Source organism: Centroberyx affinis, unplaced genomic scaffold (assembly GCF_046629955.1).
Source record: "Centroberyx affinis isolate AG114_WGS23_722 - 3 ecotype Tasmania unplaced genomic scaffold, CSIRO-AGI_Caff_v1 ptg002406l_1, whole genome shotgun sequence".
NCBI classification, from domain to species: Eukaryota; Metazoa; Chordata; class Actinopteri; order Beryciformes; family Berycidae; genus Centroberyx; species Centroberyx affinis.
Window position 1 is genome coordinate 42,072 of NW_027280656.1, and position 26,716 is coordinate 68,787.

A 26,716-nucleotide genomic window follows, 5' to 3' on the forward strand; every position below is an offset into this window, starting at 1 on the left:
GTTTTTTCCCCATCTGAAATGTTGTATTTACGGTAAATCCGGCATGACGTGAACACGGCATAAAACTCCTCTTTGCCCTCCACCATCCGTCCCGGTCCGGTCTGGAGTGATGAAGGCTCCCCGGGATTAATGTGCGGAATTCCCCCTTGAACAAGGACGACGCCTATAGTGGAGATCCGGGGGGCAAGGTGAAGCTATAAATACACAGGACCGCAACGGAAAATGCTTTTTATACTGAGCTTATCTAGTGTGACTACGGTTTCACCAGCAGGTCGTGTCCCGTTTTGAAGATCTCATTACTGTCGGCAAAAGAAAATACATCCTATAGAAAATATGTGAGCTGGAAATAGACTTTCTTCCTTTGTTCTGTTGGCAACAAGGAGCCGATTAAAAATGCATTTCGGCCAGTCAAAATACCATCTATACGTTCAAATGCATTTGTTGGCCATTTATTCTATAGTTTGTAGCATGATGTGTAGGCTAATCATATTCTGAAGTACATGTACCATATGTTAAATGTATTTTTTTGCTGTCGGTAACCACCCAGTTTCCCACAGGGATCAGTACAGTGTTATCTCATCTAATCTAATCTAATTTTACAGCCTAGTCTCAAACGGGCCTATATCCGTTATATGTGAAACGCATTTTTGTGGTATGGGATCATTGCGGTAATTGGCATTGACTAAATGCCGCTAGCGCTGTAAACTGGGCAGGTTACATTCCTCTGTAGCCTCTCTCTGCCAGTTTCCTTTATCAATTTGGAGAAGAGGTTAATTCAGACGCAGTTTTGTTCTGCTGGCAGTGGCACACCGCGGCCGTGAGGGAGGGATGTCCTCTGTCATCCGACCGGCACAGCAGTCACACGGTCAACCAGTCGGTCCTGCAGACGGAGTCCAGCGGCACCATGGCGCTCAACATCCCCGGAGTGACGGTGATGGTGTTTTTCTACCTGCTGGTGCTCGGAACCGGCATCTGGGCTTCCTTCAAGTCCAAACGGGAAGCCAAGAAGGGCCAGGGGGATAAGACGGAGATGGCCCTGCTGGGGAACCGGGGCATCAACTTGGTGGTGGGGATCTTCACCATGACCGGTGAGCGCAAAAAAAAAAATCAATTTTATGACGTTATTTTGCCTTCTATTTGTTTCATAGATAGATATAAAAATATTTTGTTGAAACATTATCAAGTCCTTATTTTTTTATCAGCTTCTCCATTTGTTCCTTGTTTCGCCTACTGCAAAAATATTAGTTTTAACAGCCATTTGCTTAAAGTTTAGAGTGTTAAAATATATATATATTTTTTACATTTCTTCTGATAAATTTAGTTAGGCTACATACAATGCGGTTTCACCTGTAGGCCTACACGTGTCACTATCTTTGAAATAAATCAGATCAAATTGAATAAATTTAGCACATTTCATGCAGCAGTGTAACTCACACGCACTCTTTATTAAAACCAGTTCAGGGTCATGAGAAAGACAAACAATTAACTATAGTTTCTTGTTTGCCTATAGGCTATTACAATAGTCTGCCAGCAGTAGTGAACGGCCAGGTTACCACAGCCTGACAAAGAACACGCTGTGTCCCCGATTGCCCCGCAAGGCATTGTGGGTATTCGAGTCTTTATTGTCACAGCACAGCAGAAGTTCAAATGACTGTATTTTCTTCAAATTTCAACGAATCAACATGGTTTGTTAGATATCTTTAAAATGAAGTTTCTGATCAAATTCATGATTTTACAGTCAGTTTAACTTTTTGTACAAATGTAAAAATTGCTAGGTTATTAACTTGGCCATTTTTTGACCGATCCTAAAGCGTTTTGCAAACTAAGTTAAGGTATGCCCAATGAATGTACTTACTAAATGTCATGTCAGTCTGACCTGCAGTTCATGAGACCGCTTTTCAAAAAATCTAAAATTTATAACAACAGGACTCCCTAGAAACCTAATAGGTAGCACTGACACTGTGGTAACCTAATAACAGAAACAAGATAACCAGCATCTTAGAGGGACACGAGAGCAGGAGAAGTAACGTTCAAAGAGTCTAAACATTATAAATATATATCTAAAAAATTAAAGATAAAACACTTGCTCTAAATAAGGTAGATCACTTCAGCAGTTTGATGCAAGTGAATCCTTTAAGCAAGTTGATTTGCGTTGGAAGGAAGTGAAATTATCTCACATGGCAGATTTCTTCACTGGTTTCAAGAAAAAAATGAGATTTTAAGCCACAATGCTGGAATAAATGTCAGCATGGACAAGAAACAACTGGAAAAATTGTTGAAAAATAGGAACTTGGTTTGAAATCAGCTTAGCCTACAAAATATTAGGGAACTTTGATTTATTAAACCCGCTTCAGTCATGAAGGGGAGATGGAGATGAAGGATACAGGTTAAAGTAGGATTTTTAAACATTGCTTTATACTCACACTTGCATGTATTTCATGTTCTATTAATGGCACCCGACCTGAATCAACACTGGTTATTGTTTGGGTCGTTTCAGCGCTCTGAGAAGAAGACCACAGTGTCAGGACACAGGAAATAAAAGTGGATGTTTTAAAGTGATTTGTCATTAAATTTACAGTCAACTCCTAATTAAATTTTATTTCTTATTAAATTTACAGTAGACAGGCTGGGTGCTATCGCGTTATCATGTTACAAGCAGGTGCAAGTTTGGCTCGAGCGAGAGCCAGCCTTCCTACTACTCAATCCTCCACCTGTCTGTGTGTGTGTGTGTGTGTGTGTGTGTATACATGTGTGTGTGTGTGTCTTACAGCTACATGGGTTGGAGGAGGCTTCATCGTGGGCACGGCGGAGGCAGTGTACAACCCCTCAATGGGACTAATCTGGGCTGTCATGCCAGTAGCAGCAACCATGTGCTTCATCATTGGTGAGATTCTCTCTAAAGTAATCCTGATAATGATACTGGCAGCTGAATTAAAGCCCTGATAGTCCTGTGTCGCTCAGGAGGCAGAGCAAGGCAGGAAAAGTGCCAGAGTTAGGGGGTTTCATTCCCACTATTAGAGGACAAATCCACCCCAAAACACTGTTACACTTTTTTGAAACAGCTATTGGTGATGTATCTTGCATTCCTGGGTCCATTTGGTTGTCTTATCTTTCTTATTCCTGTGGATAACTAGCCAACTAGTCATGTCCAGATATTTCCAGCAGCTACAGTGGGTAGTTTGTAGGGATGAGATGATCTGCTTATCTCACGATACGATTTGATACGCGATATGGGGTCCAGGAGTCGACAACAAAGTCTGACTGTGCAGAATTATGTTTATTTCTGAGACACAAATCTTTCTAGCGATGGCATTGGCTTGCTAGAATATAAAGAACAATTTAGAAATGTCATTACAAAGTGACAATAATATAATTTGGATGGAGAGCTTGTGAAATTTTGTGATTACTACAGCAGAATAAAATGGAGCTAATATCACGATTCATTCGTCTAGCTCACGATTCGAATTGTCACATTTTTGTGTTGCAATACATTGAATTTCAATATACTTCAATATTTCAACATATTAAATTTAAGTATATGATATATTGAATTTCAATATATCGTGCCATCACTAGGAGTGTGACAGCAGAAAATGTGTCAGCGATCTAAAACATCAACAGTAAGTGTCAGGTTTTGGCATCAGTCCCTCAGAATCATTTTGCACTGACATAGAAGAGGCAGAGAGACCAGTTTCTCCACCCACAGGAGCCTCAATAGACCAGAATGCAATGCAGCCACAGCTGACATCTTTGCAGATCTGTTGTCGGTAACATGTGAAACACAACACCCTCTTCATCGACTTCCTTGTAATTTGAACAACTGGGCACAGCACCGCAGTATTGTTCTCTCTCTCTCAGCTCTCACTATTTCACTGGAAAAACTTACTGTACTGTCACTATTGTTCTCCACATAGGAACACTATTGTTCTCCACATACGAATATACGACACAGGGAAGCTGATTCTCTTGAGGATGTCGAAATGCGTTCAAGCAAATTGAGGAAATCGCTAACTGCCGTAGAAGCAGACGTGGCAGGTTGAGGAAATTGTGGTTCACCAATAAGTAAATGACAACACTTCATTACAAAACAGTTTGAACTTTATTGTAGGGTAAACCCCTTGAGATGGATCGTGCAAATACATATAGGCCTACAAAGGCTCCCACGCCCTCTCCACCCCCAACCCACCCGCACCCCACAAACCCTTTATAATGAATTAAACACGATTAGAACCAAGAACAAGTTGCTTTAAGATTAGATTAGATTAGATTCAACTTTATTGTCATTGCACAGAGTACAAGTACTAAGACAACTAAATGCAGTTTAGCATCTAACCAGAAGTGCAAAAGAAGCGGTAAAAGTGCAGTGCAATGTAATGTGCATATGTATAATATATAAATAGAATAAGCTGTAGGGGTAGTATGAATGTGCTAAGATGAGATTTATAAGATATATATATATATATATAGATATAAGATAAGATTTAAGATGAGCAAATAGTGATGTGAAGAAATGGATCGGAGAGAGTTAGGCAGGCTATTCCAATCAGATAGGGCTTTGAATTTAAAGGCCTGACGCCCAACTTCTTTAGAAATTTTGTCTAAGTGTGTATGAGGATCTGTATGGAACTAGGTATTGTTTTAGATAAGAAGGATAATTAAAATAAATACATTTAAAAATAAATTGCAGCCAGTGAAAATGCCTTCTAGAATTTAGCCAGTTAAGCGATTCATACATAAAGTATAACTCTGGAATGCACTGAACATCACAGACTGATGATATATAACAGTGTGAGAGTATCACAGGGTGGAATTTACTCACTCACTCATAGTATTGTACTACATTTTGAATATAAACGGTCACCAAATGCAATAGGTTACAAAATTTTGCTTAGTTGCATGCAGAGATTACCAGGGAGCAAAAGGCAGCATTCCAGTTTCACACGAGAAAATCACATGAGAAAAAAAGGATTTATCCCTTAACACCCTGATGAATGTACGCTGGCATGAGTGTGCTATTTCCACATGCATGAGAAGAGGCAAGAGTCCCTTGGTACAGCCTTTCCTCCTTATAATTTAATAACTGAATAGGACTATGACCCAAGAACCTTGGTCCTATTTTCATTGCAGTGTACAAATATATTTTACTGCAATGATTGTATATCTGGTGTTAGACTGTTGTGAAGACAGATGTAGAACAGAGTGTTGGTTTGCCTGTTCAACAAAGACACAACAGTCTGCAGCTGTTAGACAATGTGCTTCATAATATGAAGTGTTTTCCTAAAGTCACTTAAGAAAAAAATTGCAAACATGGCACAAAAAGAAGCCTAAAACAACTGACTTTTTCACATAAATGTCCAGCAAGGACCTCCTCCTTTTTTGGCAGAGGAATATATATATATATGTGTATATATCTAAAAAAAACATGGGACTATATTGTGTACCTCAGTGTGTTTTTTTCCCTGCTTGTGGAAATTATCCGAGCCTGTGCTCATTTGCATGGCCAGTCTTAGTAAATACCTTGCGTTTGAAATGAAACTTGCACTGCCGCTACCAGCATGCAGTGCACAGCCGCTTAGATAGAAAATGAATGGGAAGCGTGGAAATGAGGGCCAGCGGCAGAGTTGATACCAAAACATACGATAAGGAGCAGGGGGGCGGGGGGGGGGGGGGGGCGGGGGGGTGCAACAAAGAGAATTTCCCTTATTTATGATACAGCGTTGATGTCACGTGGGATTTACCATAAATACAATCTTCCGACTGGGACAAAACATTCATGTCAGCCTTCTAGTGGTGACTACAAGTGGGACGTGGGATTTGTTTGCAGCCTGTGATTTCTCCCACGTGAATTTCGGAAGCGTGTCAACACAGCCGGTAAACACTGCAGCAAATCCACAGATGTGAGCAGCCCAAAATCATGAAAATCAAGTAACATACAATCAATTCTACTTATGAAAAGCGAGTAACGTCTGCTGAAGGTTGTTTATGGTTGATTTAAAATCCATCGAGTTAAACACGTGAGCGCTTCCAAGTTATTGCAACGAGATATATGTTCTTTCACTTCTTCCAATATGACTTGAATGCAGCATTATATACTGAATTGTCCAAAGGTGTAAAGACAACATATGAAGACTGAAATTCAGCTGTGTTTCCCTTTAACAACAACATGTTTTAATATGAAATGTAAATGTATTGTATTACTAAATTATCAGAAATCCAGTCAATAAAACAATACAAACGTTCAGTGCTAATATTTTCATCTTCAAAAGCTGATCGATGAGTTTCCACAAATCACATGTAGATCACAGATTTCACTGATAAATATCTGATGGTCTATCTAATACATGTGCGTCACACTGCAAAAAATGGCAAGCTGTCAGGTGATTTTATCAAATTATCTCATTGCACTGGCAGATAATCTTGCTGTTTTCAATAAATTTCACTTGATTCATGCCAATATTACTTCTTTCACGAAATCATCATAAAACAATGAAGAAAATCATGAAACAAGAAACTTTCTCCAAGACAATTTCACATTTACCAAGTAAATGTCCTGAAACAAATTTGGTGAAAGCCGGAAAATGATCTGCCAGTGCAGAAAGATGATTTCACTTAAAAAAAAAAAAATCCTAAAATAAGCTCGATAAGTCTGGATAGAAGATAAAATGACTTAGCAATTTTGTCAGTTTTTGCAGTGCATGACTCTAACTTTGTCTGTTTGTGTGTTCCATCATCGAGGCGGCCTGTTCTTCGCCAAGCCGATGAGAGACAGAAAATACGTGACCATGATGGATCCTTTCCAGATCAAGTATGGAAAAGTACCAACGGCCGCTCTGTCGCTGACTGCACTTGTATCAGAGATTATGTGGGTGACGGGAACACTCATAGGATTAGGTAAGAATGTGGCTATCTACGAATGCCACACCTTCAGTGTATTGGCGTGTGTGTGTGTGTGTGTGCGATAGTGTGTGTGTGTGTGATGCATGCAATCCTATCATATGTTGACCCTGGCAGTTGAGCAGCTGTTGATCCCAGCTCTTTGCTGAGGTGTGGAATGAAACACTAATCTTTGTCTAATTGTACAGTTAGCCTGAAATAACTCCATCGGTAACGAGTCCGTGTATCGATTTAGCAAGCAGGGAGTCGAGGTTTTGAGGCAGTGATGTAGCGGAGAATAAAAAACGATGGTAAATTATGATCCCCAGTCGGTGATCATAAGCCAAACAACCTCCGATATGAACAAAAAACAATCTCTTTCTGGATCTTATTTCTTTTCCTATGGCTGTTCTGGGGTCAAAGAAGTATTTCCTACATCTGCTGTCTGGATGCTGTGGCTGATTCAATGTGCTTCACATGAAACACAAAAAAAACATAATTTGTCAGGTAAAATGACATCAACTCATAAAATTACATTGAAAAGAAAGAAAGAAAGAAAGAAAGAAAACATAGGTAATGATAATAATAAAATATAAATAATAATAATAATAATAACACTTCACTGTTATATCTACATACAGATGATTTAGCAAAAGGCCACAGAGCAAAGGAATGTTTTGAGCCGACTTTTAAAAGAGTCGACAGTGGGAACATCTTGGTGCTTCTGGAAGTTTATTTCAGTAATTGGGAGCATAATTACTAAAAGCAGCTTCACCAGATTTTCACCAGACCTGTTTGGTTGTTTGCAATGTTGGCAATCAAGAAAGTTAATCTTATTCTACTGTTGCCTTCATTGTAAACTGCTCCGGATAAGACAAATAGAAATAAATAAATGCTAACGTGATAACAACTGTCATATAATGTAATAGCGTGATGTTGCTACTAATCAAGCCCTCCCAAAAGCCGCTCTGTGATTTAGTCAAAGTGAAGTATTAACATTAACATTAAGTACTAACCAAAGTGAAAGTGTCCATGAATAAGACACTGAACCTTTACCTGCTCACTCACTGTAAACTTCTCTGAATAAGAGCTTCAGCTAAATGTTTAAAATGTAAAATTGTAAGTGTGTTAACTTCTTCAACTCTTTCAACAGTAGCACTGATAGTATGTCATATATGTATGTCATAGAAATAGTATGTCATTATTCATTTGCTTAAATTAATGTTAAATGAAAGGTCTGTTTTTTTAATGTGGACACTGAGCAGGTAAACACTTGCTTTGCTTCACATGTCCCCTAAAATAGTGACAGGAAATTTTCCTTCTCCCCCCCCGCCCCCCCTCCCCCCTCCCCGCCATTGAAATGCCCTTCAGCAAGGCATTTAAAGTCCAACTCAGTGGCCAACAGTAGCAGACTGTGGTTGTACTGGGCAGTGTCCAGGTGTGAATGTGCTGAACTGTGTGAATATAAAGGAGGGAGTTACTGAGAAAGTGAATCACAGTGAATCATCAAAGTGCTCAGCAAACTTTCCCTGGACAAATACAGATTAAACATGTATAGATAACAAAGCAGATGCAATTAATAACTGTGCTAACTGAGGTAAGTGAGTAAGTAAAACTTTATTTATGTAGCACATTTCAGTCGAGAAGTCACAAGTGCTTCACATGATAAAACAAACAATATAAATAAAATAAATAAAAGAGCGTAGAGAATTCAGGTGATGCAGTAGAGTACCAGCTAAAAACTACTTCAGTGCAGATTAAAGCAGGAAGCCCAACAAACACATGGGGAAAATCAGCTGTAATGTAATGTAATGTAAGGAGTAGGGCTGAACTATTAATCGAAATTTTATCGAAATCGCAATATGGCCTACTGCAATTTTCAAATCACAGGAGGCGCAATATTTGTTAAAGTCGAAATGTGTGTCAAAATACCATTTTAAATTAAATATTGTTGTGCTGCAGAGATGTCCTGGCCTACACATCATATTCTACAGACTTAAGAAAACATCTTTGTTTGGTACAGATCCCCGCAAAAATCACACCATAATCATTTTAATACGTTTTTCAATGAAAATAAGAATAAGCTAATTATCATTCCCTCTAATATTGCAAATCATATCGCAATTGCAATATCAGTCAAAATAATTGCAATTAGATATTTTTTCAAAATCGTTCAGCCCTAGTAAGGAGGCAAACCAAAATACAGATGGTAAAAGGAACACAAGTGTAGGACAGGATAACCTGTTCATTAAAACAAGGCTTCAGACAGTGAGAGCAAACATTTACCTGCCTCAACAATTAACGTTGCGAACGGGTGACCAGATTTTTTTATAAGGGAGAACTGAGACATAATTTGTGTTAGCTCAGTGATGGAAGATGAAAATGTTGCAGCCAAATGTTTCCTAAAAAGGGGAGTCTAAGCGGGGGAGGTAGATACATCAGAAGAGGAATGAAAAAGGACGCATTTGTGGTCAAAAATAAAATGTGTACGGTGCTAACAGACAGGCCAGAGGAGAAAAGGAGATCAAGTGTATGACCACGATTACGAGTTAGGAGCCCTGATACATGCTGTACAAAGTTCAACAATTGAGTAATATTTTAAAATTCAGACTCAGACTCAGACAGAAAGCTAGGATTTGGCTTAGGTGGACGATACACAATAATATGGCAAATAGGGTTGATACAGTCAATTTTAAAAGCAAGCACCTTGAAAGTAGGGAGTTCATCTGTAATGGCAGGGCTGCTTTAAAACCAGTGAATTAAAGTAAGTATAGGTAGGGGGGGGGGGTAGCTCAATAAGAGGGCTACTTTGCCCTGGCCATAGCCATGTTTGAGTAAGAAGTAAAAAGTCCAAATTGTGGCTTGAAATACAATCATTTAGAATAAAGGACTTAACATTTAAAAGAGCCATCTTGGTATGGCGTACAGACTGAGGGTTTCTTAAACAGCTTAGGTTTGACTGAGGACAGGTATATGGATCAGATTATCTGGGTTGGCAGCGACGAGCCGCTGGCAGGCCCGCCAGCCGTCGAGCCCAGCAGATTCTCTAGCACTTAAACTGTAACGCTATATCATAAAGCTATGGGTGTGAGGGGATCGAATTCGGTAGCCCAGGCCCCATCGGGATATGGGGGAATCATCAGTATCGACAGAGGGGCTTGGGCTCAGGGGAAATCATCTGCAGGAGGACACAGCAGCATGAGGATGGCGAAGGCTATAAAAGAAGTTTGCAGAAAGTTTGCATCCGCGGAGCTTAAAATTGTCAGTAAAATCCAGGTTGTGAGCAGGACATGTGGAGGACAGCCAAGTGTGTAAAATCAGCAGCCTGCTAAAGCAGGTGAGGCAATACCTCACCCTTCCAATAATCTCAGCCTAGCTGACATGACACCCTCTATGTTAGGAGTGAATGAGTGGGTGCACAGGGATCCGTCACAAACTCCCTCACCCTAGGGAGAAGTACCAAGAATGAGAACAAAATCCTGAATTTTGTTTTTAGTTTTTTGTTAGACATTTTACTACCTGGATGACTGAAATGAATCTACACACACCAATAATAGTAAAAAGTATTTCTACACCGGTCCTCAAATCACTGCACTGGCTTCCTGTGTGTCAAAGGATAGACTTTAAAATCCCATTACTAGTCTATAAAGCACTAAATGGTCTCGGGCCCAAATACATTTCTGATTTGCTCGTACGTTATGAAGCACCCAGACCCCTCAGGTCATCTGGGAACAGGTCTACTCAGTGTTCCCAGGATCAAAACCAAGCAAGGTGAAGCAGCTTTTAGTTTCTATGCTCCCCAACTGTGGAACAAGCTTCCTGAATACCTGAGGTCTGCTAAAACTGTCAGCTCATTTAAATCAGGGCTTAAAACATTATTGTTTACTGCGGCTTCCCAATAAATTAAATACGTAACTTCTTTTTAATCTTTAACTATTTATTTGCTTGTTTTTGTTTTTATTGTCTTTTAAATGCAATTTTAATGTATTTTTGTCTTCTTGCTTTTAATGTCCTTTAAATGCAATCTTAATGTCATCTTAATGTCCTATTTTCAATGTATTTCTACGCCCTTGTAAAGCACTTTGAATTACCTCGTGTCTGAATGGTGCTATATAAATAAAATTGCCTTGCCTTGCCTATTTCTGTAGTTGTGAACCAAATGTCCCCACAAGGATAGAAAGTGGGATTTAAGGGTTTGTTTTAGGGTCACTGGTTTGGGTTTAAGTTTAGGGTTAAGGTTAGAATTAGGATTAGGTTTACATCAGGGTAAGGGTTAAGGCCGTTCTCACTACAACATCCAAAAAACATAGGGCAGTTAGTACAACATTACCATAAACGTGTGACCTGGACAGACACACAAACCCCATCCTTGACCGGGAACCCCAGGAAAACCCTGCCGCTATATAAGGACTATAAACCATATGAACTGAAATAGGATATCCTTAAATTCCTCCCGGCGTAAGCATGCATGTTCAATGCTGTCTTAATTGTGAACGTCATAGAGAATATCTTGTTGTCCTAAAAGTCCTAAAATCGTGATTTAGTTAGTTGATGGGTAAACAGTATTATTCCACTAATCTTGGATTTAACCTCAGCTCTCCAAATCCTATGCCAGAAATGTACCATGACCGACATGTACAACTTTGGTGAAAATAATAACGAATCATAAGATTTCAAATGTGCCACCACCCGGTCCAAACGGCCTTGGTCCATGTGGTAACCAGCCCCACGGCACCACTGCCCAGTCTGATTGACCGACGCCCGTCCGGAGGCGGTGACACAATATTCCTTATAAGATCGTTCCCAGAGAATAGTCTTTGAGTTCGCTTGTTTCAAGATCGCTTGTTTCAAGAGTTTCTCCACTCACCCGACTGTCCAGTCCATCCAATTTGGCTCGGCCACAGCAGATTCCAATGCACAAGCAAGCATCACGCCAACAATCTGTTTTATTTTGCTTACTCTCCTGGTGCAGTTAGAGGTCCTGTTTATGATTGGCATAGCCTCCAAAGTCCCGTTATTTGAACCACTCGCTCGACTTTCTGTTTCTCAGGGAACGATCACTATAGGCCCGGTCATCTCAGTCCTTCTAGCCTCTGTTTATCAATAATCTGACTTCATTCTCATCCTATAACTCTTGCAATGATATACTGCTTTGTTGATATTTTCCCTAGCCCTCCTGCAGCTATAGATTGTGTTGTGTTTTCCCTTTTGTGTGTGTTTCCTGTATTGCTGTTTAGTTGTAGTTGTAGATTTAGTAGCTTAACAGTAGAAATAAATGTGTGTGAGACTAAGAGTAACTTGTTCTGTGTTTGCTTGCTCACAAAATAAATCACTGAACCGGAAAAGATCCATGCTGCCCTGTTCTAAATAAATATACTGTAGTAATACTATTAATAATAATCATAACAATAACAGTTAACCATAACCATAACCTATCTCTTGTGTTTGGCCAACCGAGAGGGCTTTCCCCTGTGTTATTATACTGGCCTTTATAGAAATTGGTTTGTTGGACGAATAATTGTCTACTAGGGATATGTATAACAATTCCTTATCATTTCCGTTTTAAAATAATATTACCTTTGAGCTCAGTTTCCTACATGTGTGCATCTGATGTGTGTGTGTGTGTTTCACAGGTGTTACCATGAGTGTAATCCTGGATTTGTCCTACACTGTAAGCATCTGGATCTCTGCTGCAGTGGCCATTACCTACACACTGCTGGGAGGTCTCTACTCTGTGGCCTACACAGACATCATACAGCTCATCCTCATCTTCATCAGCTTGGTGAGTTGTTCTGAGATTATGAAACCATTTTCAAAACCAACTAGATGAACTAAAAAATGCACGGTGGTCAAGCTAAAAACAAGGCGGTTTTTGTTAGTTCCTGAAAGTTCCTATTTCCTATGAGATCTGAGGTTTTCACCCGACAGCAGTGTTATGCAAAATTCTGCTAATTTACCCAAAAGAGACTCAAATAAATGTCCAGTTGAAGAGTTCTGTTCTAAAACACACACACTTATGATACTACTATCCTATAAAAATGATAGTAAGAAAAACAAAGAAAATAAGATGACACTTTATTGATCCCCATGGGGAAATTACATTGTTTCAGCGGGAAAAGTAGAGTATAAGCAATGTATAAAAAAGCAATATACAAATAAGCCATAAAACAATAGTAAAACACTATGAAACAATAAAGCAATGAAATGTAACAAACAATGTACATAACATGTGCTTTGACTTCACATTAATAGTCTGAAGAGGGCCATATATACACTCACCGAGCACTTTATTAGGAACACCTGTACACCTGCTTATTCATGCAAATATCCAATCAGCCAATCATGTGGCAGCAGTGTAATGCATAAGATCATGCAGATACAGGTCAGCAGCTTCAGTTCATGTTCACATCAAACATCAGAACGGGGAAAAAATGGGATCTCAGTGACTTTGACCGTGGCATGGCTGTTGGTGCCAGACGGGCTGCTTTGAGTATTTCTGAAACTGCTGATCTCCTGGGATTTTCAGACACAACAGTCTCTAGAGTTTACACAGAATGGTGCGAAAAACCAAAAATATCCAGTGAGCGGCGGTTCTGCGGACGGAAATGCCTTGTTGATGACAGAGGTCAGAGGAGAACGGCCAGACTGGTTGGAGCTGACAGAAAGGCTTCAGTAACTCACATAACCTCTTTACAACTGTGGTGAGCAGAAAAGCATCTCGGAATGCAACACGTTGAACCTTGAGGCGGATGTAGCTTTGGTGGCCGGTTGACATTGAGCTGAAAGCTGATACCTACCCAGTATTAGTATGGTGTTCCTAATAAAGTGCTCGGTGAGTGTATATATATATGTAGATAAAGAGTCACAGCTTGCAGACTAGCAAAGTAAAGAAACTATGCCCTTATCAAATGTATTTGATATATACTGTATCTGAATGTGCCTTTCAGATATGTGCATGAGTAGTTTGTCCTATGTAACAAAGCTCCAGGACAAGTGTGTAAAACCTTTGTGCATTATTATCTGTTCTCTGTATCACTATGTTATTGGAACAACAAACAGGAAAAGTAGTAGTAGTTTTTATTAATAGTAGTAGTAGAAGTTTTAATTTTAGAGTAGGTTTCATTTCTTTCAAACGATACAGGTCAAATTTTGGAATAAAACGCTTCAGTTTGCCCATCTTTAGGTAGGGCTGGGCGATATGGTTGAAATCAATATCATGATAATCATAAGGATTTTTCTCTATCAGTATATATCACAATATGGTGCATGTATGCAAAATCACGTTAAATAATCAGATGAATGTTCATCTCATTGAACCGAATGGTGAAGTTAGGTGTGGTGTCAAACAAAACTGAAATTTTCAAATAATATTCCTACCATACCTCATTTTATCAGAGTTTTTAAGTAAAATTTGCTTGTCATCATCAATTTAGACAGCAGAAATGTGTGACATGATAGCAAAATATCTTCATATCATCACGATATGATTCCACTGAAAGACGATAAATGATAATATTGAATTATCGCCCAGCCCTATCTTTAGGTGTTCAGGAAAATCTTGTAACTTAGAGAAAATACCCTTTAATAAGCACCACTTGCTGATGGTTTTCTCACACAAGGTCCTTTATGAAGATCGCCACCCCCAGAAGCCTGTATTGCCCCTCAATCACAAATTCCTGCCTGCTAACATTCTTCTTTTGAGGAATAACTGAAGTGTCGTCAGCTGAAGTATACTGTTTGCTTTCTTTCTTCTCAGTGGCTGTGTGTCCCGTTCGCTCTGATGAGCCCCGCCACCTCGGACATCACCGAGACGGCCTTCAACTACACCTTCCAGCCTCCCTGGGTCGGCACACTGCAGGCAGACACAGCCTGGAGGTGGATCGATAATTTTTTACTGATGGTAAGGCTTTTCTTTGGAAGGGTTCCCGTGCATACTGGAACACCTGACAGTTTAAAACTAGATGTCAGTCATGTTAAAGTGATGTTGAACTTTCATTTATCAATAATTGTAAATAGGAGAAAAAAGGTGGGAGACAGGACTTTGACAATGCAGATTCTGCCAATATATTAAAAACAAGTCTCTCACTTGTTCAAACTGAAAGGTTTAATAAACATAAAGAAAGAGATTCACTTAAAAACTGTTTTTTTTAATATTATCAGAATCTGCTTTTTTTGCGTTCATCTATGTGATAGAAGTGTGATTTTCAGACTGTTCCTCCATACAATGGCAGTGAACGGAGAGAGAAAACCCCCCCCCACAATTCTCCAGTCTCCTCTACCGGAGCAACAGATAACAGAGAATCACCAATTTTGTGGTTCTATCATGCAGGAAGATACACAACCCAAAATACGACCAAAGTCCAACACAGACTCCAACAAGGACGCACCTTATCCCCTCTCCTGTTTGTGATATTCATAGGCAGGACATCAAGCTTCAGCCGAGGTCTGGAGAAACTCCAGTTTGGTGACGTCTGGGTGGCATCTCTGCTGTTTGCAGATGATGTCGTCCTGGCTTCATCGGACTGTGATCTCCGGTGTGTATTGGAGCGGTTTGCAGCAGGGGTGAAAGATAATGCCAAAAAATCTAATTACGATTATTTGACAGAAAATTGCAATTTGATTGCAAAAAACTGAGATTCGTATCATCACAAGTTTTTCTCTTAATACATTTTTCAGAACTTTGAAATTGTTTAAAGAAAAGTGATTTTGTTAAAAAAAAAAAAAAAAAAAAATAGTGTGCAGGATTTACTGAGTTTGGGTATGACGAAAGGTTTTCACCAATATTGTAATTAATTCATGGACCAAAGATTACCTGCAGCTCTAAAACACCTTGTTCACAAATCCATTTTGGACGCCCTCTCAAGTAATTAATTGCAGCCTCTGCGAGTTGGAAATTTGCGATTTCGATGCTTTTTTCAAGTAATTGTTCAGCTCTAGTTTGCAGCTGAGTGTGACACGGTCAGGATGAGAGTCAGCACCTAGCTCCCAGAAACAGATGGCACACAGGTGAGGTGTGAGAAACTGTCTGAAGTGGAGTGGGGTGTTACTCAGTGAGGGTGAAAGGGATCGTGAGATTGACCGAGGTTAGGTACAGCAGCTGGAGTATTGGAGGTGTTGTATCAAACCATGGTGGTGAAGATAGAGCTGACCCACAAAGCAAAGCTCTCCATTCACCGGTCGATCATCGTTCAGACTCCCACCTACGGTCACATGCTTTGGGTAGTAACCGATAGAATGAGATCACGGATACAAGCGACGGAAATGAGGTTGGCTGGCCTCACTCTCCATGATAGGGTGAGGAGTTCAGCAAATCTGGGAAGACCTCAGTGTGGAGACGCTGCACCTCCACATTGAGAGGAGCTGGTTGAGGATATATGCAAACTGAGCAAATTGTGAAATGTTTTGGTATGTGACAAAGTGCTGACAGAAAAATCTAAACTTTGTCTTCATGCATGTATGGTAAAGAAGATAAATACTTAATCTCCAGCTATTCCTTGTCTCCTACTTTGTTATATCCCAATCCGTCTCCTTCATTGCCTTGCATTTCTTTCCTCACTCTAAGGGTTTGGGGAACCTGGGTCTTCAGAACTTCCACCAGAGGACGCTGTCTGCCTCCTCCTCGGCTACAGCCAAGATCACCTGCTTCGCCGCTGCTTTCATCGTTCCCACCTTAGGAATCCCTCCCATCCTCCTCGGGGCGGTGGCTGCATCAACAGGTGCTGTAAAGGATTCATAAATAGAATAGAATAGAATATAACTCTACCTTTACTTTCAATCAACTTGAGGCTGAATTGGAAGCTGCACGAGGCAACTTTGCATGTTGGCGGCCACAAATTTCAGAGAGAGTTAACTGAAAAATTTGAACTTCAATACGCAGAAGTCCTGTAAGGTGATGTCAGTAAACTGCACACAGCACGCTCATGTTTACCAACCCGGCCCGTCTGTGATGCTTTATACCAACGGAAACCAAAGAAACGAGAGAGGAAATGACCTAACGTTGGTGAGTCCAGCTTTCTCTGGACGGAGCGCTGTTGACTGCTGTTTAGGAGACCGTTTGGATTTCACACCTAAGTTTTGATTTGTCACTTCCTGTTGGTGGAAATCGTGCAAATTCAGGTCAGGCAGTCAGTCAGTCAGCTGACGCCTAGTGAGATGATGCCCTTCGTCAGATGGCCTCTAGAGGGCAGCTTTGACTAAGAGAGGCAGTGTTTCCAATACATAAGCACAAAATCAAAAGTTGGTCAATGTAGAGAAATTGATCTAAACCGATCTCTAATGCGCCTGTTGTCACATCATGCCATGTTTGTCATTTGGAGATGCACAGGCAGCAGACCAACAGCATTGTATTCAACAGTCTCCTGGTGTGAAAACGGAAGTAAAACTTAATATTCCACCATTTGCTCCAAACTCTCCTGTGTTAGTAAGTAAACAGTAACCTGGTAACACATCTGCTGCTGCCCTACAAATGTTAATGGTAGGTAACGTTACCTTGTGGTATTTAAGTAACACTAGTGGGATTATTTAATTGATAACCATGTAGCAGAGCTTCAGTGCATTGAATTGAATTGATTTGAATTGAACACACGGGCCGTGGGTCTGTACAGGATCTGTGCTCGTTTACGTAACAATCTTGTCCAGTGTATCTTTAACGGGATTATGAAAAAGCATTGAATAGAATTGAACTTAAAGAGTAACTAAACCACAAACCTAAATCTGTGTAAAACCTGACATCTAGTGGTGAAAAGCATGCTACTGAAATTGCCATCTGCTATTGGCTGATTTTTGGTGCCAGGTGATGTCACTTTATACAACCATAGACTGAAAAAAAAACAGATGGATGTGGTGAGTGTGATCTCACCCATAGTTTTCAAAGGGCTGTTTTGAAGCCTAAAGATTGGGTTTAAGGTTGCTGCCATGTTAATATTTTTGGGAGCCAGAGCAGCCAAAGCGAGCCTGAGGGTCGTCCACAGAGCCGCAGCGCTGCCTGCTATTGGCCCGTAATCAGCGAGCTGTTGATAACTGGACAGGTAACCTGTCAATCACTAGGAAAACAACCCTGTTTCATGTCTGTTATGTCTCATTAATGACACAGTTATTTTGAAAATCGCCATAAAGATGCACATTAGAAGAAGTGAAATTAGCCACTGAGACCATAACCTCTATGTATTGATTTACCGTATTTCCTCTAATAGTGGCCGGTAGTCAATTAAAAGCCGGGTCTCCGATAATGGCCGGGGCGTGGTCGACACGAACAAATAAAGGCCGGCCCCAAATACAGGCCGGGAAAAAAACTAAGGAAACAAGCGTGAATTCGCAATAGCTGCGACCACGTATACACACTGTGCGGCTATAGGCCGCCAAAGGGTGGGGAAATTTTTGTGAACCAACCAACCGACCGACAGAGCGAGCTATAGAGCTGCTGGTCACAGCTAAAAACAACGGTGGATACCGGTAAACTCCTGGTGCCTGGTGGAAGTCTCTGGAGCGTGCTGTCGTCGATTACCGTAATTATCGGTAATGCGTTGCAGTAACAAAAAAAACGGCTACCTAACGAACCCCAACAGAAGCAGATCAGAAAACAAGGAGGCTTTGTACTAAAATATGAGCAAATATACTTATCAAACAGAGGGAATTAGAAATAAAGGCTTGTCTCTAATATAAGCCTGCTTCCAATAAAGGCCTGGTACCCTCTGCAGTTGAGGTACATGAACGCCTGGGCCAATATTAGAGGAAATACGGTATATCAAAACTATGAGTGGGAGGTCCTATTAACTACTAATTTTACAGGATTAAAGTGATCAGAGGTTGTGAACACTTATTTTCTCACAGATAAAGGGTTAAAGTCAAAGGCTTGGATGGACAAGTCTGCTCCACTGCCCCCCCCCCCCAGGGAGCAGACTTTTTAACAGACTTGGCAAACTAGAGATTCAATCCTTTATCAGTGGGCCATTACCAACAGTTGACAGAGGAATCAATGAATTTAGCAGGCTACTTGGATTGAAGACATGGCTGTCCACAACCTGCAATTTAAAAGGACTGAACTTCATTGGTAACTTTAATCTCTTCTGGGGGTGTAGACACCTTTTCAGAGCAGATGGCCGCCATCTAAACAGGTCCGGAGTTAAGCTACTAACGGACAATATTCCCTACTCCCTTTGTCACCCATCTGCCCCCCTCCCGGATGCACTCAACTTTGACACACTGCAGTCCCATCTTCAGCAGCATCACCACAGCCCCAGTCCCAGACCCAGCCTCAGCTTGGAGCTCTCTGTTCCTCCAGGTCGCCCTCACCCTCCCTCTCCCTCTCCCTCTCCCTCTCCCTCTCCCTCTCCCCTGCCTCCCCTCTGTTAGGATTCACAGATAAGATGGAAGAACTGGTGAATGCTGGTGTTAAACTCACCCCCCGACCCCTTCCCCAGCCCGTCCTAGCCAGCCCTCATGCTCCGCCACCCCCGAAGCCCCGCTCACCAACCCCCCCCCCCCCCCCTAACTCCCAGACGCCCTCCCCCGCCCTGCCCCCCTCGACCTTCATCCATGCTGGAGGCGCCAAGCACACTGTGTCACTCCAGCATTGCTGATATCCACACCGGAGAAGCAAACAACTCATGGCCTTGTGCTCCCTGCTGCGGTGTAGCTGATACTCGTGAAATTTCCCATTTCAAGCTGGGACCCAATACACATATCGCTGGATCACACCCACCACCAAGAGTTTTTACATTATTGCCTGTAACTTTCCTCGTTCCTGTTTTGACTAGCAGTAGAATAAGCAAGACGTACCCTCTCCAAAATAAAGCAGATCCTTTCATACAAGACCAGTGTTAGATTAAATTACATTGCTTGTCCAACCCGCACTGTAAATGAAATGCCAGACCACCACTACTTCAGTGCCTGCCCAAAAAGCCATAAAGCTCAGTTTGCTTAATGTTAGGTCTCTGGCTAACAAGTCTGTTTTGATCAATGACCTAGTTAATACTTACAAACTTGATTTTATGTTTTTAACTGAAACCTGGTTAGACAAAAAATGGCAGAAATGGCTATTCTTATTGAGTTTGGACCCCCAAATTTTTATTTTTTAGATGTTTTTAGAGCTGACAGGAGAGGGGGAGGCGTTGCAGCTCTTTTCTCTGACGTGTTTTAGTGCAAACAGGTGTCACTTGGGGATTTTGAAATGTACTCTTCAAGTTTTATTTCTGATTGTATATAGACCAACAATTTCTTTGATGAGTTTGTTGAACTACTGTCCAAAATCTCCACATACATAACAGATTTTGATTGTCTAGCTTTGTATATTCACATTGATAATCCAAATGATGAGAGCTGACTAACATGCTAGAGGCTTTTGGTCTGTCTCAGCATGTGTCGGGGGCACACCCACAATCGGGGGCATACCTTGGACCGGATTATCACTAGGGGTCTCAATATCACTAAAACTGCTGCTATTGATGTTGCCATATCTGATAATTTCTGTGTTTTCTTTGATGTGTATATAAATCTGAAACTAGAAGCTAGGCCAAAAAACGCTACATCAATGATAATACTGCTGCAGCTTTTATGAACGCCATATCTATGTCACCAATGCCCACTGCACATTCTATGCTCTCTCTTCCATTTGTGTGTGTGTGCTGCTGTTCTTTGCGTTCCGCCTAGTTTTCTATCTGTCTGTCTCTGTGTTCCTCAGACTGGAACCTGACTTCCTACGGTTCTCCATCTCCATTTGAACGTGGGGAGACCGGTCTCGTCCTGCCCATCGTCCTGCAGCACCTCACCCCGTTCTACATCTCCATCATCGGTATCGGAGCCGTGGCCGCCGCGGTGATGTCATCGACTGACTCCGCCCTGCTGTCTGCGGCCTCCATCTTCACCTCCAACATCTACAAGAACATCCTGAGGACCCAGGTGAGGAGGAGGAAGAGAGGGAGGAGAGATGGAGTGTCAGAGACTAAGATAGAAAGATATGAAATTAATTTATTTAGTAGGATAGGCCCCTTAAGATGTCGCATCCTATTGGGTGGGGAGTTTTTGTTCCAAAATAGAGTATGGGCCAGAAAGTGAGTTTTGAAAGCCAGAAATCTCAGCACCTGGTGAAGTAATCGTTGAGTCATTGGTATTGATCAATAACCCTATTAACTCTGACAGATATATTATAGTCATTTTGTGCTATGGGGCAGTAAAAACTGTACTTAATTCACCTTTAATAACAAAGTGGAAGATTTGTTCACAGCACTAGTTGCCATATATGTCCACAGTGAGATTAGATACTTGGTATATTGACATCTTGTGTACATACAGTATTTCATAGTGCAGGACAAACCAAGAGAAATAGCCCATTAAGAATGCATTAAGGTCACATTAAGAAGACGACCCAGATGGGACTTGAACCCACAATTCCCAGCTCCGGAGGCTGATGCCTTATCCATTAGGCCACTGGGTCACTCATGCATATACGATAAGGTTTATCTGCATCCCAAAGCTGCCATATCACCCAGTAATGAAGAGAGGGCAGATTCAAAATTCACAGAGGTGAAACTGTGGATCTTCTGCAAAAGAGCAAAATCAGAAATAAGAGCAAAAATGACAAAGAGAAATAGAGAATGGTCAGAAATAATAACAGAGAATGTGGTCAAACAGTACATGCAAATAATTCTTGGTGCTGCAAATAATCCTTGGTGCTTGTTTTAACCTACCTTGAGTACCAGGTGGGTGGAGTAAATGCTGTAGAACAATACTGAACTGATTGCCAGAACACTGAGACAATCACAGGAAAGTATTTGAATGTCAATTGGTATACTTATCTGTGATTGACAACTTACCTGACACTACCTGAAGGGTCGCCAAAACAAGTTTCAAAATATAGCCGCAAGCGGCCATGAAAGGGGTTCAAGCCTTTTCTGAACGGTACTGACGTCGCAAGAAAGGTGTGAGTGGTTCTGGGGACACGGTCCAAATATATCCCTTGATATATCTGCCAAGTTTTGCGATCATTGAACAAACGGGTGTGGAATTACGGCCGTTTGTTGCTTAGGCCACGCCCATTTTTGGTGTTTGCAGCGCCCCCTTCTGGTCAAATCGCACAAAATTCGATACACATGTTAGAAATGCCATTCCAGACGAGGCTGAGAAGTTTGGGACTGATTTTGCGAATGGACTTTGATTTGCCAGCTATTACATGGTTATTACACCATAGGCCCCGCCCACTTCCACCAATAATGACAAAACTTCTGGTTTTGACTAGTACATCCTCCCTGAACATGTGTACCAAATTTCATGCAATTTTATCATCGGATTGGGTAAATATTTGTTGGAACTAATAATGGGTCATAGTATCTGTCATTGGGCCAAATTTGATGTCTCTGCGATGTACCAACTCACGGGAATGTGCGCCAACGCGGATGAACAATAATAAACCAGCACAAAAACAATAGGGTTTCAGCCCAATGGGCTCAAGTTTCAAATCTGATTCCAGTCCCTGCTGCTTCAGCTAAGCATGATAGACTTGTCTGTAATTTCCCCTCTCTGGTTTTACCAGTTAAAAAAACACAAGGAAATAACTGAATACGAACATCAGTCCAGACCGCGCTTTGCCCTCGGTTCATTTTGTTATGCTTGGCTTCCCAAGCATGAGGAACTGCTGGCTATCAGATGTCAACATCCGTCTCCTTATACCCATAAACCCTTGCGTTTTGGGCTCGTTTCCCGTAGGTGGTTTGGATTACGATCTCGCTCCTAATGAACCGTGTGGCAGTTCTCTTGGAAGAGGAGTCAGACTCGTGTTCGACATTTGTTCAAATGACATTGTTGTCAACGGGCGCAACATTAAATGAGAGCGATCCTCCATCCCCGGCTCCCAACACCAGCTGACACAAGGTTGCAGTTCAGAAAGGTTATTTATTTTAAACAAACCAAATGACAAAAAGGAAGCTATAAGTTTCAGGGTGAGTCAATGCCAAAATAAACAAAAGGAAACTAACTGGGGAGGACAACCTATCTCTCCTTACAAAAGAAAATGAAACAAAATACAATCTCATGACCCACCCCTACTGCTTCCTAAACCACTAAAGAAAAGTAAAACAAACAATAGTACAATATTGTATGCAGCATAACACCACCTCCTGTTGCATGTGCGCTTCCTGGTTGTGGACGATTGTAAGTCTGCATCGATGTAGACTTGCTATCGGAGGGTTTTACAGCCCACTTACACTACCCGTTTGATTCAGCAGTCGTAACACAGGATCTTTCTCCCCCAACCCCCCACCCTTCCCTCCAGGCGTCAGAGACAGAGATCCAGTGGGTGATCCGGGTCTCGGTGGTCGTGTTCGGCCTGGCCGGCACGTCGCTCACCTTCCTGGACAACAGCGTCCTGATGATCTGGATGCTGCGATCAGACCTCACCTACACCCTCATGCTCCCGCAACTGGTGTGCGTCCTCTTCTTCAGCATCTCCAATGGTTACGGGGCCATCATGGGCTGCATGGTGGGGATGTTGTTGAGAGTGTTGTGCGGGGAGCCGTTGCTAGGGCTACCACCGGTCCTCCAATTCCCAGGATGCGTTCTTGTGGACGGCGTTTACATCCAGCGTTCTCCGATCAGGACCATCTGCATGCTCTCTGCTGTGGCGGCCATCTTGTTGTTCTCCTACCTGGCTTCTCTGCTCTTCAACAAAGGTTTCGTTCCTGAGAAATGGGACGTGTTTAACGTGAAAGTCCAGCAGCCGCCACAAACAGAGGGTGACGCCAAAGCAGACCTTGAGGACGAGAACCCAAAAATGCAAAATGAGAATGATGAAGTGTTAGAGCCAATGCTAGAATCAACATGTTAGCTGAGAGTCAAGAATGTTATGTAAATAAGACATCTTATTTCAAATACATTTTTATTTTGGAATCTGTATGGACTGGTTTGAGAACAAATGTATGTCATTTATGATGAGATACTTCTAAGTATCTTCTTTTATTTTTGTATACTTTTATGTACAACATAAATACAAAAAAAAAAATAGGTTATCAAGAAAAAAGTAATATGAAAAACAATTTCACAGCTGTGCTCTCCATGTTGAGAGCTCAGTGTTTTCTCTGTAATTTTATGTAGCAGTGGTGTTTGGGGATAATTTAAATTTTGATTTCACATCCATCCTTGCTTTGGTCCAAGTTATGGTTCTAGTGGAGGCTGCAGTGCAAAAAAATCCATTACTTTGAATACTTAAGTACATTTAGGTAAATAATACGTACATTATTTTCCCATTTTCTCTATCAGAAGTGACTGTTCTTGCTGTGCTGCACCACTGCTGAGTGAATACAGACAAATCACTGGCAGAGCTACTTGAACAAACCAATGATGGGCTCTATTATGTGGAGAATGCCAACTGATCAGATTATGTTATACTCAGGGCTGGGGGAAAGACCGATTACATGCAGGCAAAGGGACTACAGTAATCTGAAATTTGTAACTATAATCAGTTAATTAAAAAAAAAAATGAATTAAAAAAAAATCCCTCCTACCTCTTTCCATCAGCAAGTTTTTCCTCACACATGCATATGATCATTTTAAGGTCAGAGGAATATTGTGCTAAATATCTTGTCTGGGTGCTTTGGCTTTCTCCCTTACACTCCTTGTTGCTTGTAATGTTGGTGATCTAGGAATTTAAAGGTGCCATGTGTAGCATTTTAACATCAATAAATCAGTCATTTTGAGACATTAGTATAATTACTGTAAACAAACCAGACCATCAGTGGTCAGCCTGTCAGCCTCTATGAGCCTCTACTCTGCATCCTCCATTGTTTCTCCACCTGGTGGATCTGGAGGGAAATCTGCTGGATCGCTTTACGGCACAAAACAGGAAGAGGTTCTGTTCTTCCAGAGCAAACGGAGCTAAAGCTTTGAGAGTCCCATAATGGAACAAGTGAATGCATATTCACTGATATCAAGGTCTGTTATCAGCTCTTATTCTTTGTCTTGCTCTTCGAAACAAGGAACAAGTAGCAGCAGCATCTTTGCAACGGGGCTTATGGGAAACGTGGTCTTTAATTTGGAGAAACATAGCAGTAACAATACCACTGGTGTGAGATAGAGTCGACCAATCGTCTCCACCATGGTCTCACTTGTTTACGGTAATTATACCAAGGTATCACAATTAATTTCATAATGGTATATTGATGTTTAAAATGCTACATACAGTATAGCACCTTTAAGCTTTTTCTCCTGTCCACTCAAGTCAGTCTCTGGATAGCAGCATCAGCTAAACGCATGAAATGTAAATATAATTGCATCAAGCACTTGGTCAGTATTTTAGGTGTGCATACTTTACTGCTTTAAGATTATAGGCAGTGTAGAGGACAAAACGTGACATTATGGGTCCTACTTACTTTACAAAAATAACTGGCCTGCGCTTGATCATTCAGCATGGGACCCTTTGGCATGCGGGGCTGTGACAGATGTCCTGGTTTTGCACGCCTCCCCCCTTCCCCCTCCCCCCTCCCCCTGATGGCTGTGTCAATCTAAGTCAAGGTAACAATATATCAACATGGTATTATATGAAGTGCCATCTCGCTCCTACCTTGTCTGTCTGCCAAAAACTCTGGTGGAACAATCGTCCCAAGGCGAGGGGTTACACTGACTTAGATAAATGTCTTCTATAATAAGCCTCGTTTCCAACCAGTCAGCCGCCCTCTTAGCCTATTGTTCTTTAGACTGACGCTGAAGTTCATGGTGAGGTTGAAAATAAGTGTGAGAGATGTGGGTTAAGTGTATGGAGTAGTGTAGATGCAATGTCAGGGTAATAATAATATAATAATAACTTTATTTATATAGCACTTTTCTTAACATCGTACAAAGTGCTTAGGCAGCGACAACGACACAGTATAAAATAACTGATTAAATAAAAGATAAAAATAGAATAAGTATCAATTAAAGGCTATTTTCAGTGGTGGAAGAAGTACTCAGATCTTTTACTTAAGTAAAAGTAGAAATACCACAGTATAAAAATACTCTGTTACAAGTAAAAGTCCTGTATTCAAAATGTTACTTAAGTAAAAGTACAAAAGTATTAGCATCAAAATGTACTTAAAGCAACAAAAGTAAAAGTACTCATTATGCAGAATGGCAGTATATATTATATTATTGAATTATAATTATTGATGCATTAATGTGTAAGCATCACTTTAACGTTGCAGCTGGAAAAGGTGGGGCTGATTTCCACTACTTTATATACTGCTGGGTAGCTTACAGTAATCTATAATAATACATCACAATTTATTAGTTGATTATATTTTGTATTAATAATCTGAATCTGCAACGTAACTAGTAACTTAAGTTATCAAATAAAGGTAGTGGAGTAAAAAGTACAATATTTCCCTCTGAAATGTAGTGGAGTAGAAGTATAAAGTAGCATAAAATGGTAATACTCAAGTAAAGTACAAGTACCTCAAAATTGTACTTAAGTACAGTATTCGAGTAAATGTACTTAGTTACTTTCCACCTCTGACTAGTTTAAAAATCTGTGTTTTTAGCTGATGTTTAATAGAAGATGCGGATGTAGCTGTGCGAAGTTTGACCAGTAGTAACAGTAGTAGTTATTCCACAACTTACTCCAAATGTAGGTTGGGGCAAATCTATTAATTGCCTTATAGGTAATCAATAAAATCTTGAAATTTATTCCTAAGGCAATTGGAAGCCAATGAAGGAACACTAAAATGGGGGTAATGTGGTCTCCTCTCTTCGTTCCAGTTAAAAGGTGTAGTGCAGATTAGGGTTAGATAGATATATAATATTATCCGTTTATAGGCTAATATTGGCCATTTATTAAATATCAGATATCGGCCAGTCATGTCCACTATCATTTTATTTATCCATA

At 40.9% G+C, this 26,716-nt stretch overlaps 1 protein-coding gene and 1 non-coding gene across 4 annotated transcripts; one reads left to right on the top strand and one right to left on the bottom strand.

Annotated features, from left to right (window-relative positions):
- Positions 1–51: 51 nt before the first annotated feature.
- On the top strand, positions 52–25,346 carry LOC139656206 (high-affinity choline transporter 1-like). Of its 3 annotated transcripts, none has more exons than XM_071533708.1 (9): positions 52–188; positions 803–1,088; positions 2,771–2,884; positions 6,736–6,891; positions 12,507–12,655; positions 14,630–14,773; positions 16,436–16,589; positions 20,552–20,769; positions 23,138–25,346. In XM_071533708.1, the coding sequence occupies exons 2-9, from the start codon at positions 905–907 to the stop codon at positions 23,687–23,689; spliced, it is 1,671 nt and encodes a 556-aa protein (XP_071389809.1). In that variant the 5' UTR covers positions 52–188; positions 803–904; the 3' UTR covers positions 23,690–25,346. The 3 variants fall into 3 exon arrangements, with proteins under 3 accessions (XP_071389809.1, XP_071389810.1, XP_071389811.1); XM_071533709.1 differs by lacking the exon at positions 52–188 and adding an exon at positions 207–335; XM_071533710.1 differs by lacking the exon at positions 52–188 and having other exon boundaries at positions 786–1,088.
- trnar-ccg (transfer RNA arginine (anticodon CCG)) lies at positions 21,232–21,304 on the bottom strand. The gene has a single exon. It is a non-coding gene; the product is annotated as a tRNA-Arg (tRNA).
- Positions 25,347–26,716: the final 1,370 nt, after the last annotated feature.

What these genes read in the sequence shown, in the direction of transcription:
- LOC139656206 (XM_071533708.1), top strand. Translation starts at nt 905, where the DNA reads ATGGCGCTCAACATCCCCGGAGTGACGGTGATGGTGTTTTTCTACCTG. An exon ending in GGGAACACTCATAGGATTAG is followed by an intron (nt 6,892 to 12,506) that starts GTAAGAATGTGG and finishes TGTGTTTCACAG; the next exon opens with GTGTTACCATGAGTGTAATC. An exon ending in GGCGGTGGCTGCATCAACAG is followed by an intron (nt 16,590 to 20,551) that starts GTGCTGTAAAGG and finishes TGTGTTCCTCAG; the next exon opens with ACTGGAACCTGACTTCCTAC.